The sequence below is a fragment of the Conger conger genome, chromosome 11, assembly GCF_963514075.1.
Source record: "Conger conger chromosome 11, fConCon1.1, whole genome shotgun sequence".
In the NCBI taxonomy this organism is placed as follows: Eukaryota; Metazoa; Chordata; class Actinopteri; order Anguilliformes; family Congridae; genus Conger; species Conger conger.
This window is the reverse complement of record NC_083770.1, coordinates 29638716-29653558: the sequence shown is the minus strand read 5'-3', so window position 1 is coordinate 29653558 and position 14843 is coordinate 29638716. Positions and strand designations below refer to the sequence as shown.

At 41.7% G+C, this 14843-nt stretch overlaps 1 protein-coding gene across 3 annotated transcripts in view; it reads right to left on the bottom strand.

The window, feature by feature from the left end:
• Positions 1-14843, bottom strand: part of adgrd1 (adhesion G protein-coupled receptor D1) — a 52682-nt gene that overhangs the window by 30996 nt on the left and 6843 nt on the right. For all 3 annotated transcript variants that reach the window (XM_061260527.1, XM_061260528.1, XM_061260529.1), the window contains 7 exons: positions 13803-13870; positions 12650-12808; positions 12227-12286; positions 11704-11827; positions 11179-11286; positions 8414-8489; positions 5417-5558 (listed from right to left, as the gene is read on the bottom strand). In XM_061260527.1, the coding sequence (XP_061116511.1) occupies positions 5417-5558; positions 8414-8489; positions 11179-11286; positions 11704-11827; positions 12227-12286; positions 12650-12808; positions 13803-13870 (737 nt within the window). The remainder of the gene's footprint in view (positions 1-5416; positions 5559-8413; positions 8490-11178; positions 11287-11703; positions 11828-12226; positions 12287-12649; positions 12809-13802; positions 13871-14843) is intronic.

The window sequence follows — 14843 nt, the reverse complement described above, 5'->3', positions numbered from 1 at the left end:
AGAATTAAACCATTATGCATTTGGTCCGCTGTACACTTATCGTGAAAAGGACACTGACATTACCTTATTTATAGCCCTGGGCCGGTGAGACTTAAGGGGTTAAAGTGAACAAAAAATAAGTTTTATCACATCGATAAGTTTTCATTCTCTGCAAGAAAACTAACGAAAGGGCCAAACACGTGACATTGCATAGGGCGACATTATACAATGCTGGCTGAGCTATAAAAGGAACAGTTTTATTGCTCTGTGTCTGGGACATAAACACAGGGGTGTATTGTAACAAGAGGCCGAGCGGCAGGCTAAGACCAAAGAAACGAGTCAGGTCATCATCACCGGTGAGGCTCCTCGGCATGTCACCCTCACCCCCATGCTCGCTAACGGCTCCCGAGGGTCCACAGAGAGGGGCTACAGAGCTAATGGGCGGCCATACCAACCAAACTGAAAGCGGAATGCGACAGGACTCCCAGAAACAGGAGGACAGCTCAATCTGTGCTGAAACAAATGGGGCCGTTCTGGACAGAACTTTCCGGTCTAGGATGAGGTCATGGCGTCCAGGGAAAGGCAAGCCGCACAGCTGCAATTCGAGCGAGGGCTAGTAGGTAGGCTGAGAAAACATTCCAGTTGTGTCGATAGACGTGTGGAAGGTGCAAAGGAAAAAAACGCAAAATCATACACCTCATGTTTTAAGTTTTGAATTTCCCTTTGAGTGCCGAGAGATTTGGAACTCATTCATTCCATAAGTAGGAAAGGTGTTCCACTGAGAATCTACAGTATATAATAGAAATGTTGTATTAACACTGCTGTCCAAACAGGAAATGATCTTTCACTGTAAACAAGACAAGCTATTTATCTTTACTAACATTAAAATGAACAATACCCAGGGACAGGAAATTGCATTTTTGGGGGATTTTCAGGAAATATTGAAATCTCTATTTCAAGAAATAGATTCCTGGCACTGTTAGGCACTATGCATAATGTTACTGGCCACATCTGCATGTCCATAGCTGAACTGAGGATCGAGCTGGGGCGTTTTAATACATAAGCATATGGCTAATGGATTTGTGTACTCAGGAAATTATAAGCACATTTATTTATTGCACGTCTGTTGGTTTTGTTTAAGGTCATAAAAAACCTCTTCTGTGCTATTTTTAAGTTAAAGCTAATTTTAGTTATGCTCCCAAAAATAACAAGGGAGCTGCAATTGTAGTCTGTAAAAATGTAAAAAACAAATTGTGAATGGCACGGGTTTATTCACCGATGGCAAACGGCTCAAACAAACCAGTGCTTGCTGCTCTTTGAAAGGTAAGAGAAACGCAACCCCAGGTGAGCATGGGAGATTTGGCAAGAAAGAAAGAATAGGAGGACAGAGAAAAGGGGAGAGTGAAAGAAAGAAAATGAGAAAGAGTGAGAGTGAGTGAAAGAGTATGAGAGAAAGTTTGAGAAAGAGAGAGAGAAAGTAGGAGAGGGGGAAGAGAGAGGTGTGCGCAAGAGAAGCCAGACCTCCATCTGCAACTGATCATCTCACTGACCACAGTGAGAGAGCCTTACCCACTGGGTTTGGGTGTGTTCTGGGAGTTATAAAAAGCCCATGGCAATAAAGGCTCACTATTATTGTGGTAAAAAACGATACTAACTTTTTGTTTTAGACCAAAAAAAAAGGGAGTTCACAGTTCTTATCTCAGCCATTAATATAAAATACAAATAAAATAACTTCTTTAACATATTTTTAGCTTTTGGTTGAATCTTTACTTAATAGTCCACAAGCACATTAAATGTGCCACTGGGCTTCACAAGTGTGTAAAAACTGTATCTTACATTCAAAAACATGTATATAATGTATATAATGCAGATGTTCAACAGTCCTCAAGATGCACCTGCCAGCATTCCATTTGCAAGACCCCAAGCAGACAAAGAATTCATAACCACAAAATGAACAAGCACCTTTGTTACCATATTTGTCAGGGTTTTTCAGGGGTTCAGAAAGGTAAAAATCCAGAAACTTTTCAAGATCAGTTCTAAATGGATAGTTTTGGATATTTCACTTCTGGATCCATGCCATTCACTTGTGTTCCATATGCCACAGTCTGTGTTGTTTGAGTACTGACAGCAATACACCAATGAGACCACTACAATACCATCCCCGCCCCTAATGCAGCTTCAGTTTTACATTGCTGGGGTAGCAAGAAGAGGCAGACATGCAGACAATGAAGTCAGCTTAGAATACTGCGATTAACGATGTCAGGACATAAACCCAGTGACCTTTAGTGAGAAATGGAGATTTTCTTAAAAACAAAGTCCATCACAATGATATACTATGGTACTCTTTCTGAATGGGCACAAACGTATTGTAGGACTCACCGCCACAGTGTAACTTTCCCTTTGGAAGGATGTGAGGAGCTGCTAAGTAGAGTAAGTAAAACTCATTTTTGTATTAAGGAAAGCAATGAAATATGTAATCACAATATTTTTCAAAGACCTTGACATGAGATAAAAACGCAAGCACTGGATTCTTGAAGAAGTTTTGGTTTATAAGGGTTTTGCACAGTCTCTGGGTCTGAAATTCCGACTCCCTCAAAAAGAAAAAAAATGTCAACCAGGGAGGGGAGGGGGGTTGAATGATTACATTTCCAGTTTTCCCTAAGAAAACATGCATCTCCCGAATTCTTTTTGTGGGGGGTTAAATCTGAAAACCACCCCCTTGGATATGTTTCTGTGAGGAATCCATCTGAAGGCCATCTCTGCTTCTCCAGGAGACAGTCCCTGCATGCACCCCAGTCCCTGCTTTATAAGGCTATGAAAGAAGTCCCTGGCTGCAAAAATCTTTTTTTAATTCCTTCCTTTATAACAATAAGCAACACTGACATTCCTTATGAAATCATTCTTTCCATTTCCTCACCTAATGCCTCCTCTATAAGGCTTTGATATATACATTACTGTTTAACTGCAGACCCTATCTACCCAAACCCCACCTACACACACACACACACACACACACACACACGCTCATCACACAGTAATAAATCACAACCGGAGCCAAGGCCAAATCAGCACCACAGGAGAATGCCGTGGGAACGCTCCCAGAACCCTTATGGGTCTGATAACACCTCCTTCGGATTGGGGCTGGGATCACTCCTGATTGATAACGCACAGCGCCACTGCCCGCAGCTCGGATCAACATTTGCACAAGATCTCGTGCAGAAACTCTGTGATGCTCCAAGCTGCCTCTGTCAAGAGATGTGACAGGCGATTGAATGCATAAATCAGCTAAAGCCTTGTCCGGCCATACCTGGGCCTGCCATAAATTAAACTGAGCACAGTGGTAAATGTGTGTCAAGCTAATGACTAAGAACTGGGTGGCCGGGTCAAAAACTTGGAACAGTGCCCAGCTGAATTTCAGATACAGCCAAGAAATATAGGAAAGGGGAAAAGCAACAATTCAGAAATTAAAAACTAATTATTTGACAGACATCAACTTCAAGTTGGTGATTTGCTTAGCTGGTATAGCATGGCTGCCGATCAGAAGTACCCTGTGCAGGGCAGACTGGAAAGGGGAATGCACAAGATTGACGGTGCATTGTCCTTCTGCATTATTAATTGCGAGGGGCTTTGGTAACCATGGCGAGGTGAAAGAGGTTGAGAAGCATGGGATGGCTACCCCAGGTGTGCCAGCAGTACAATAACCCTCCTCAGCTTTAATGGAGTGCTGGGATTTGTCCTTTCAGACTCACAGCCACTGGGACTGCACAAGGTGTGGAAATGAATCACTTTCCTCACGCAGAAGGCTAAACGGCCGTTACTCTGACAGACGGGACAGAGCGGAGTGCACAATGACTAAAAAGGTCTACCCCTCCCTGGGACAGCAGCTTTCCCTTTCTCATCGTCCGGAGGGTGGTATGTACCCAGAGCACTGGGAATTCTGGGAACTGGAAATAGCCACATTTCACTAATCTTCCACTGCCTTAAGTTCAATGACATCATATTTTTCACATAATCGCCCCCTCCCCACTTTCTTTAAGTCACAAAAACAAATGTATGCATGCTCACAAGCAGGTTTCAGAAAGTCTCATATGATATCTTTAATATTTGTTTGAATAAATAAATAAATAAATAAATAAATAAAATGCTAGTCGCTGGCAGAACAACAGTGAGATGTAAAATCGTAAAATCAATCAGTTTTATGAGCATAACCTGCTCTGAAGCTCTATGTGTGGCTTGTTAGAAAAAAAGAAAGGAAAAGAACAGAAAGTTACATCATCGCATTTTTTAGCAGTGACAGACACCGGACAATCACGGTCGAAGGTTCTCCTTGCTCCTTTCCTAATATGACACCTTTCATCATTGTGGGAGTCGCTTTTCAGCGACCTGGTCCTGTTAACCCCACAGCTCAAAGCTAGAAGCCTTCCAAACCCCTCCTAACGAGGGCGATACACACTGGCGCTCCCTCAAAGGCAAGGGGTGTCTGGTAAAACACACACAGTAATCATCCAACAGGAATGAGGCCAGATTATTGCAAAATAAACATTTCTCTCGCAGGGCAAAAAAGCAGAAAACAAAGCATATTGCCATGGTTTCAGGCAGCCGGCATGGTTTTCATTTAAATAGCATGGAACCTCTTTCTCGGGAAAGAAAAGAGGTTTGATGGTCACTTATTTTAATGGCGGGTCAATATCTGGAAGCTCTCATGTCAGGAGAAGCACTCTAAGAGAGCCAAATGGACAGCATCTGCCATCAACTGTTAGTGTCAAACACACAAAATAAGAAGACTTGTCTTATATAAATGTAGCAGTGTGTGGTTATTATTAATACATTACAGATTACCTTATATTAATTATCGACAAAAATGGCAATTGAATATTTTTAAGCCAGTAAAGAATTTATCTCCCCCAAATGGTACTAGGTGAACAGCAAACTGGGACTCCGTTGGGTATGGAGTTAACCATGCAGTGCACATACTGTATTATTGGCTCATTCGCATTAATGCTTTCCATTCAGGGTTTCACATGCATTTCCCATGGAAACCTGGCAGCTACATGCATCCTTTGCTTAATCCTTGCCATACGAACAATCTAACAAAACAAAACTGCTGTTGGGGAACAAAAATACACACTTTTCAAAAAAAGAACCAAATGCCATGAGTTCAAAGGGAGATTGTCACTATTTTTTTATGAAAAAATAAAAGGAAAAGACAAGTTAAAAATACTAGTAAAAAAAATAAGCTTTCCACCCTGTATCATGGCAAGTTCCAAATTAAATGTTTTTTGTCCCCAGAAAATGTTGTCCTTTTGACACCGACAGTAGAAGAAGCAAAATGGGAAAAAAGGAAGAAGTTTCTAGAAATGATGACCGCAAACACTCAGCCAAAGTAGCTTCTCCAGGGCAAGTGGGAGGGGCACATCTCCCAACAGGCACGGCTTACCAGGAGGTGCGTGAGGACGATTTTGATCAGAGGTGCTCCCGACAGGTTAACGGACAGGGCGGGGGAGGGCTCCACCTTCAGGGAGATGAGGAAACTGGCGACCTGGATCTTGTGATCTTTATAGTCGGCCGCCTCGTTGATCCTGCAGGAGAGACAGGAAGTGGCGGAGAATGAGCCGGAAGCCTGCGGTGAAGCACGCTCCGCGCATTCCTGCGTTCTGCGCTGTCACAACGTGTGCCGTAGCAGCAGAGTGGGACTGTGATACCTCGCTCCGTTCATTCATCATTCTGACTGTGAAGAATGTATCCCCAGCTTCCTTATGGGTCAGCGGGTAACTGGCACCGGCCTGCTAAAACCTCACCCTGAAATCAGAGCGCAGGAGGGCTGTTTTCACCCCCTCTTCAGCTCCCACCCTTATTGGGAGACATCCTTCATCAAATACTGTCACACTGTCAAAATGCAATGACTTTTGCAGTAGTCATACTCCTGTAGTTATGTCTGAAAGTTAACACAAATGGGCCCAATGATGTGTTTAAGCCAAAAAGAATTTGCTTAGCCTGACTTTCAGGCTCACATCTTTACACTCAGTAAAGACAGCAGTAGCGGGAAAAGCCCCTTCAGAGCAAACATACTACATGGCCATTACAGACTACAGAAGTTAGCCACTTAAAATAGACAATCACATATCTATTGCAAATAGGCTAGATATGTGTGTGTGTGTGTGTGTGTGTGTTAGTATAAAATAACACATTTGAGATTTCCAAATATTCATTTTCCATTTAATTTTACAGAGACATTTTTGTATTGAATTTAAAAAGTTACATATTACTGTATGCAATTGACTACTTTTTACATAAAAACTCAATCAAGGCTGTCTAAGATCAGAAGCAAGGAGCCAACATGCTTGGAACAACATCCCTGCTGATTGTCTTATAGAACTGCAGGAGAAGTGAAGTGATGCAGTTTTAAGCCGAAGGGTGGTCAAAAAAAACATTGATTTAATTCAGTTTTGAACTATTCTGCCAAATGACTAAAATGTAATGTCAAATATATAGAATGTTTATTTAGGACCTTTCATTGAATAATTTTTGAAAGAATCGTATCTGTACAGAAAGTTATACAAGTGCCTAAGACTTTTGCACAGTCCTGTATATTTATTTATATATATATATTATTGAGGGTTTATAAACAGGACAAATTCAAAACTGGCAATACTATGCAATAATATATATATATATATATATATATATATATATATATATATATTTTTTTTTTTTTTTTTTTTTTGGATTAAATTCATTGTTCTTCCTGCCACGTTTTTCAAAGTGATCATAGTGAGGATGACACTGCTAGGCACACAGGATTGGATGCAAGTAAAAACTCTCGCTGACATCAGATTAAAAAGCCACTAACCAACACTACATAGATTGATTGATCAATTGATATGTGTCTTGCATCATTTCAGATTCCAGTCCCAGTATCTTTCACAGAATATGAGCATGATAAAACAATTCTGCATGTATTAGTAGTACCTACATACATATGTAACTGTAATACAAAAACAACCTAATATAAATCAACAAAAAACACCACATTTCATACTTCAAATATTCATTATCCTAACCCGCTTATCCTGAACAGGGTCGCAGGAGGGCTGGAGTCTATCCCAGCATACATTGGGCGAAAGGCAGGAATACACCCTGGGCAGGTCGCCAGCCCATCGCAGGGCACGCACACCATTCACTCACACACTCATACCTAAGGGGAATTTAGACTCTCCAATCAGCCTAACCTGCATGTCTTTGGACTGTGGGAGGAAACCGGAGTACCCGGAGGAAACCGACACGAACACGGGGAGAACATGCAAACTCCACACAGAAAGGCCCCGGCCGACGGGGATTCAAACCCAGGACCTCCTTGCTGTGAGGCGGCAGTGCTACCCACTGCCTTTTTTAAAATAAAATTATTTTTTATTTTTTATTTTTTTTGCATCAACTCCAGGCCATGGAATAGAATTTTCTATTCTTCCACGATTTTGTGTCTAATAAATCAATCAAGCTTCAGATCCCCTGAACAAAATTGAAGCTTCTCTTCCATTCAAAAGTGATGTTAAATTCTCATATTGTGTACAATAATGCACCTTTGTGACTGTGACACAGCCAATGTGTCTGTCATCATGGCTGCTCAGTGTGGAGGGAAAGTATGACAAAATATTACTTACCAGCTTAATTGTGTTTTTAAAGAAATTGATAAGGTGACCCAAAAACATTCTATGGTTGGTCTCCACCGAGACAAAGATACAATGTAGGGAAGACGCTCATTCACAATGTTTATAACAGTGTCTCTCTGAAGGTACAAGACTTGGCAGTGATAAAGGAAATGTAATGGCCTGTGCTCACATAGCATTTTGACCCCAGGGGTTTGAAAACCCTTGACGTATGGCTGGAGAGGGGGAGTGCTCAATCGTCCCCCACCAGCCCCGCCGTAATGGGGACAATTTAACCGATGGCTGCCAGATACGGAAATTATCCAGTCCATCTAACACAGAGGGAAAGACATAATGTGGAGGCTCAGTCTCATAGCGGAGGGCGAACAGAGAGATGAAAGGGAGCAAGAGACGATAAAGACAGCCGCCCTCAGGCGCACTCTGTACCAAAGGAAGCAAGGGGCATCGCTGGAACCAGCCACTCTTATCCAGTCATACAGGAAGTTGTTCCAGCAGGAACTGCCTGCGGACAGCTCCACGAAAACTTAAGAGCAAGCCAGGCCAGGGATGGCACTAATGTGTGCAATGTTTAACCGACCATATACTGTCAGGGGTGAATTTATTTTTAAATGGCTTTCTGAAAAGGCCAAACGCAGCTGATAAACACATGAGAGAATGTAAGACCTAGGGAACCGCAGATAACAACACAACTCTTGATTATTAGTGACTAAATACTAAAATACTTTTGTCATCTCTAGCAACCTGCGAGGGCAAGGCGTGACGGCACTTACTTGGTTTTCAGCGGGCTGATTTCTTTGTAGTAGTTGTGCATGGTGTGGTAGAACAGGCCTACAATGGTAGTTTGAGCTATGGGTGAGTGAGAAACAGAGAGAAAGAGAGGAAGAAAAATATTTGAATCATAAAGGGATGGGTGAGGAACACAGAGGGCTCAGAGACCCGTGGCTTTCTTCTTTTTTTTTGGTGTGCTGATAAAACACTCGCAAGGACAGGAAATTCATTAGCGCTCCAATGCTGCTTAGCATTGGCACTGAGAAACTAATGGGAGAGCTGTTTGCTCACACCCAGGTGCAAGGGAGGGGTTGTCCGAGGGCCACGTGTGTGATGGGAGATTATGCAAGTCACACAGCCCCAACAGTCCAAGTCAAACAACCAAACCCAACACAGCACAATGTGGTCACTTCTTCAAGACAGACCACCTCCTCAGAATGTGTTACGCACAGGAAAATGGTAATACTCTCATTAAAGAGAAATGTAGAAAAATGATGACAAAAATAGGATCATAAATGATTCAATAAATCAATAAAATCAATCATCATAAAATCAGAAATCAAATCAGAAATCAATGTGTGTTTAAATCCAGATAGTCTTAAATACATAATAACAAGCAATTGGTTTTTGGATTTGCGCTCAGCTGAATATAGCATTGGAACCAGGTGCAAAAAATATAGATATAATATACACTCACTGAGCACTTTATTAGGTATTTATTAGACTTTTTTTACTTATTGGTCTTCTGCTGCTGCTGCCACAGTGTAATGTGTGGTTATTTGCATTACTGTCGCCTTCCTGTCAGCTCTGACCATTCTGGCCCTTCTCCTCTGATCTCTCTCATTAACGAGATCAGCAGTTTCTGAGATACTCAAACCACCCTGTCTGGCAGCAATAATCATTCCATGATCAAAGTCACTTAGATCACATTTCTTCCCCATTCTGGTCTGAACAACAGCTGGACCTCTTGACCATTTATGTTAGTTGCTGCCACATGATTGGCTGATTAAATATTTGCATTAACAAGCTGGTGTACAGGTCTACCTAATAAAGTGCTCACTGAGGGTACATAATATAGAAATTTCAGGTAATACATCGCTCCTGAAATCAGCTTCAATGCATCTCCACCTCCCACCATTCAGCGTCTTTTAAAAGCTTGGAATTACCTTGACCCAAGAAAAACAATAACCTTTGTGTGTGCTTAATTGTGTTATACAACATCCACTGGGTGCTTTTAATGAAGCACGCCATGTGTTCAGGCTTACATCTTAAATATTGGACCCATGTCACCAGCAGCAATGTTTGTATTCCATTTCTGATAATTGTATTTTAATGGATCATTAAAATTGTTCAGTCAAATGTTAGAGTAACTAGGAGCGGGTTGGAGGCTAGGTAGAGCCAGGGGAATCCAACTTCTGCATAAGTCAAACAACGATGTTTAATGTGAACTGAAATTACTGAGCCTCTGCATTCAAACTAACTTCAGCAAGTAAGACCTCCAAAAAAGAAGTAAATAGATGAGTCCATCTTATGAAAAGAGCATTCCTGTCTGATGACACTGTTAAGTACCTGAAAGTAGCTCTCATTTATTACACTGTCTTGTAGAAGTGACCATGGTCACTTCTACAAGACAATGTAATACTCTCATTAAAGAGAAATGAAGAAAAATGATAATCATAAATGAATATGACTATGACTATGGTAATTTCCTTAATGCTACCTATTTCCATTTGCCTGTACTGAACAGTGAGCCGTCTCTCTGGGTGTGGTCTTTACTATGACCAGTGCTTTCTTTGGAGCACCATACACCGCAGAGAAAAGGCAAAAATGCAAAAAGCCAACAAGCAAGGAAAAATGTGTGATTATGTTAATAGTGCGACACAAATACAGTTTAAGTGCGCTTTTTATAAAACAGCACACTCAAAAATAAATGGATTACAGATTATGTTATTTGTAATATTGATGAGGAGATGAGACATAATTGATCTAGGTGGGGTGAAGACTGCTACATAAACACTAATAAAATATGTTTGGTGCTCCCAGCTCCCATGGTGATTGGTATATCTTGGGCTGTAAAAAAACTGATTTTAAATTAAAACAGTTCCAGGAAGTAAAATGAGCTTCAGAACTGCTTTAAAGCATGATGGGGGATTGTGCCTTGCGCTGTTATTGGCTGCTGAACTAATGAACGAGACCTCTCCAGCAGTCAGGAGGCAGAGGTGCCAGATGCACACACATTCCAGGGCCTGCCCCATGTTAGTATGCACTTATTTTTACATCAACACTAAAACCTGCCTAATTACAGACACTTTCAGAAAATGAAGCCACAAGAGTCTTTATCCTTAAAAAATGTATGCTTTCCTTATGTTGTTATTTCCACATCATTTTGTCATTGACAGCCAAATTTGTGTCGCTTGACTAGCTGAGTTTGGCAATATACACAGACAGCTGTGTCAAGCTAACATGAATTGCTGATTTATACTGAGGTGACTGTTTGATGAAGAAAGTACCATAGGAAATTAAATACACTCAACAGTGTACTGGCCAGATCATATTCTTCCCATAGAGTGCCTCGTATGATGCACACTATGAAAATTCCGCACCTCTGTGTTGAGAAACGTTACAAGGTGAATTGCTTTTTTGATACAGTATGTATTTCTGCACTATAGCTCCAATCTTGGGGCAGATGTTTCAAATCTATCACACTGGAGGAGTAGTGGGTGGGGTTTTTGACAGCGGAAACAGGAAACAGGAAATCAGAACTTACACTGTTGGGTGAAGGCCTCCCCGGGTACAGAAATGTAGTTCTTTCCTTGCGTGGGGAAGCGGTAGAGTGGTAGATTGTAGTTCTGTGGGATCTTCATCAGCGAGTAGTCTGTGCAGGAAAATGGAGGGGGGTTGGTACTGAGATAGAACTACAATAGATATTGACTTTTAAGTGGTACTGAGATAGAACTTCACTATCGGGGGGGATATGTGCTATCTATGTGTCGAAGATCAGATAGCTGTGATTACTCTGAAGATCAAAGTGAGGACAGTCCCTGTGAGTGGAAAAAATGGTTGTTTACAAAAAAGCTAACTTGGGACAAAAAGTCTCCCCCCATATACCCATGGGTATGCTCCTGTAATGTCCGTTAAACCTGGTTTTCCAGTAAACTCCAGATTGACTGGCTTGTTTTTTCATACAGGTCATCAGTGCCTCTCGTTTGCTCTGAGCCTTAAGGTTCGTACAGTTCAAAATACAAGCAACATGCAAAACTTTATCAAAGCACATGCAAAAGCGTATGCTGACCTGCCACAGAAGACTTCCCGCCAATGGAAATAACTGACTGGGAACTGGTCTCCAGGTTGGACACCATCTGGATCATGACTTCGTCCACAGTCTCGATTAAGCCACTGACCATGGGGGTCGACTGCTGCAGAAACACAAAACCAGCGAAGAAGAAAACCTGAAACTTGCTTAGTATGACACTGAAAGGTGCAGGTATATTGCAATATTCATAAGCTAGACAGAAAAGATAACTATAGAAGTCTGTTGTACTTGGAGGCATCCCTCTAGTGAAATTCTGCTCGAGATTTTCCTGTGTTGTTTGGCTGGAATGTACTCAAGGGCTCCAACATCTGGTTCAGAGTTTGCTCATGTAAAAACAACTGAGCTTGTTCATTGTGTTAATCACACTGAAACCACAACCTTGTTTCAAATGTTTCTCTCCCGCCAGGCATTCTTGTGTTCATAAATCTGTTTGTGTTGAGCCATCATGTGAGGCAGCTCAAACGCCAAGCACATCTCACTCAGCCAGGCTGTTGGGCCTTACCTCCCCCTCTTCAGGCCACCCCGGTGAGGACAGGACCTCTTCCACACTCTTCAAAAAGGCCTGTAACCAAAACAGAAAAAAACAGCATGGTACCTCATAGCCACCCTATGTGAGCGTGCGTGTGAGTCTGTGTGCGTGTACCTTGAGTGTGTGAGTGCACGCGTGCATATGTGTATACATGTATTAAAAGAGGTTTGGGAGAAACGGCATGTTACCTTATAGGCAGCCTATGTGTGTGTGTGGGTGTGTGTGCCTGTGTATGTAGATTAAAAGAGGTTTGTGTGAAACAGAATGTTACCTGATAGCCAGCCTGTTTGTGTGTGTGTGTGTGTGTGTGTGTGTGTGTGCGTGCCTGTGTACGTGCATTAAACAAGGTTTGTGAGTGTGAAAAACAGTGTGTGCACATGTGCATGTGCATATTACCAGGGTGAGGTTGTTGGCAGTGTCCTGGCCAATGTTCTTTTTAGGTAGGTTGATGGGCACAGACTCCATCACCCCGGGCATGGAAACAGGGTAGTCATAAATCTGGATCTCCTCTGGCAGGTCGGTGACCGCAGGCAGAGAAGCTTCAGTAGAGGGCACCTGCAGCGGTGACACCAGACATCTCATCACGCCAGGGTCAAATCTACCTCACTTATCTACTAGTACAGTACCGCATGCTTTCACAACCACAGAGTTTGAAGTCTTTGACTTAACAACTGTAATACCGCCTTCATTTAAGGTATCAGCGCAAACAATGCACCTAAGAATCAATTTTGAAAATATTCAGATAAGTTCACACAGTTTTGAGATTAACATTCCAACAGAACCGCATTCCCATTGATGTGGAGCAGTAATATGACCGGACACAAAGCAGAAGCCAGGAGCTGTGAGGGGAAATGTAACCATAACCTAAAGAGGCATTCCGTGCAGCTGAGCTGTGGGATCTTTTCTTTATCAAAGTCAGGTCCATAGCAGCTGCTTCGTAAACAGCAAGGGGCCCCCACTGATCAGTAAATACGCCCATTTTTTCCATTTCCTCAGAGAGCGCTCTTCACCAAAAACAACTGTTACATAAAAACAAATGTTTGTATTTATTGTGATTTAACCAGGGTTACTGAAGGTCCACTTCCTGCCTGATTGCTGCCCTTAGCTCACTTGATCAGCCTGGGATTTTGCAGTTGATCATTTGAGCAGATCACTTCAAGATAGTCTTTCATTTTGAGGTGTCTGCATGGTACCTACATGAGATCAGATAATTTCCTTACAAGCCTAATTAATGCACCAGAGTGTGTGTTCAGGGGAACACAAGCCCATGGAGACAGGTTAAGCCCTCCAGTTTGTCTTTTTATCTTTTTATATGTGCTTTGTTGACCGTTTCCCTTAGGTTGAAAATTATCTAATCTTATCTCAGCTTTTACAATGTTTTCTCTCGATGCAATCCCTTAAGAAACACTTCTGTGCATCCTGATATGTCATAAATAACCGTGCCCTCTGCAATTCAATAGATAAAGGCAGATTTCCTTCAGGGGATGACATAACACATAAATCTGCAGTATTAAACATCAGTCATGTAACCATGCGGATTATTACTCACAGGAGTATTCACCACAGCAGTGGTAGAGGTAGGAACAGATGCCGTTGTCGGAGCAAACCAAGTTTCACCTTGAGGGGAAGGACACATTTTAAGCACTAAGTACTAAGAAAATACAGTCAAGATTCAACATAATGGAAATCCCTTACTGAGTGAGGAAACACATCATTTATACAGATGTTTTCAGAGGCCACTGATCTGACAGCATTGCAGAGGGAAACAAAACAAAATCACCTGGACCAGAGAGACAAACAAATAGTACGCTCCAAGTCCATAGTGTGGAAAAGTGGATGACACAGGAACAATATGCGGGTAAAAGTTTCCCTTCTTTCATATTCCATATACAATATATCAAACAGAATTTGCACATCTGCCTGGTACTGCATTAACTGATGGAGATGGTAAGATGTATTAAGTGTTGTAATTTGTCACTGAAAACCCCTCTCTACGAGTATTATTCTGATTATTATGTTATTGTCTGGCAAGATGTTGACCATGCCCACAGGACCAGGCCAAGTCAGAGCAGACAAATTGATCGCTTTTGCTCAGGAAAAAAAGCCAACCCCCTCATCATCATCAAAAAACTGATTCCCCAGTGAAGGTGAATTCAGAATCCTGTCATTACACAGTTCTGCTATATCCACATGACCTTATTAGACAAAGAAAAAAACTGTCCTGTACTATATTTAGATCATTTATTAACCTGCCGTCCAACTTGAATGCTCTGTTATTCTAATGACGCAGACGTGTAAGTGCTGTAACATTATACAAGCCCTTATCAGGACAGCTTGAAATAGCGGGAGGTAATTTCAAGGTTTACATTTGTTGACAAAAATATTGTCATATTAAAATCTTTCTCCCGAAGGATCATACATTTGGTATCTAATATGCTCATCAAGTCCTCTAAAATATTTTCCTTAGAGCACCACAAAAACTATGAAAATGTATATAAAATATATTTCTGCATTTTAAACCATCCTTACCACCAGAGAAATATGCTTATGTTTGGCGCACTCCTGTGAGTACAGTTAACTGACAGGGGTT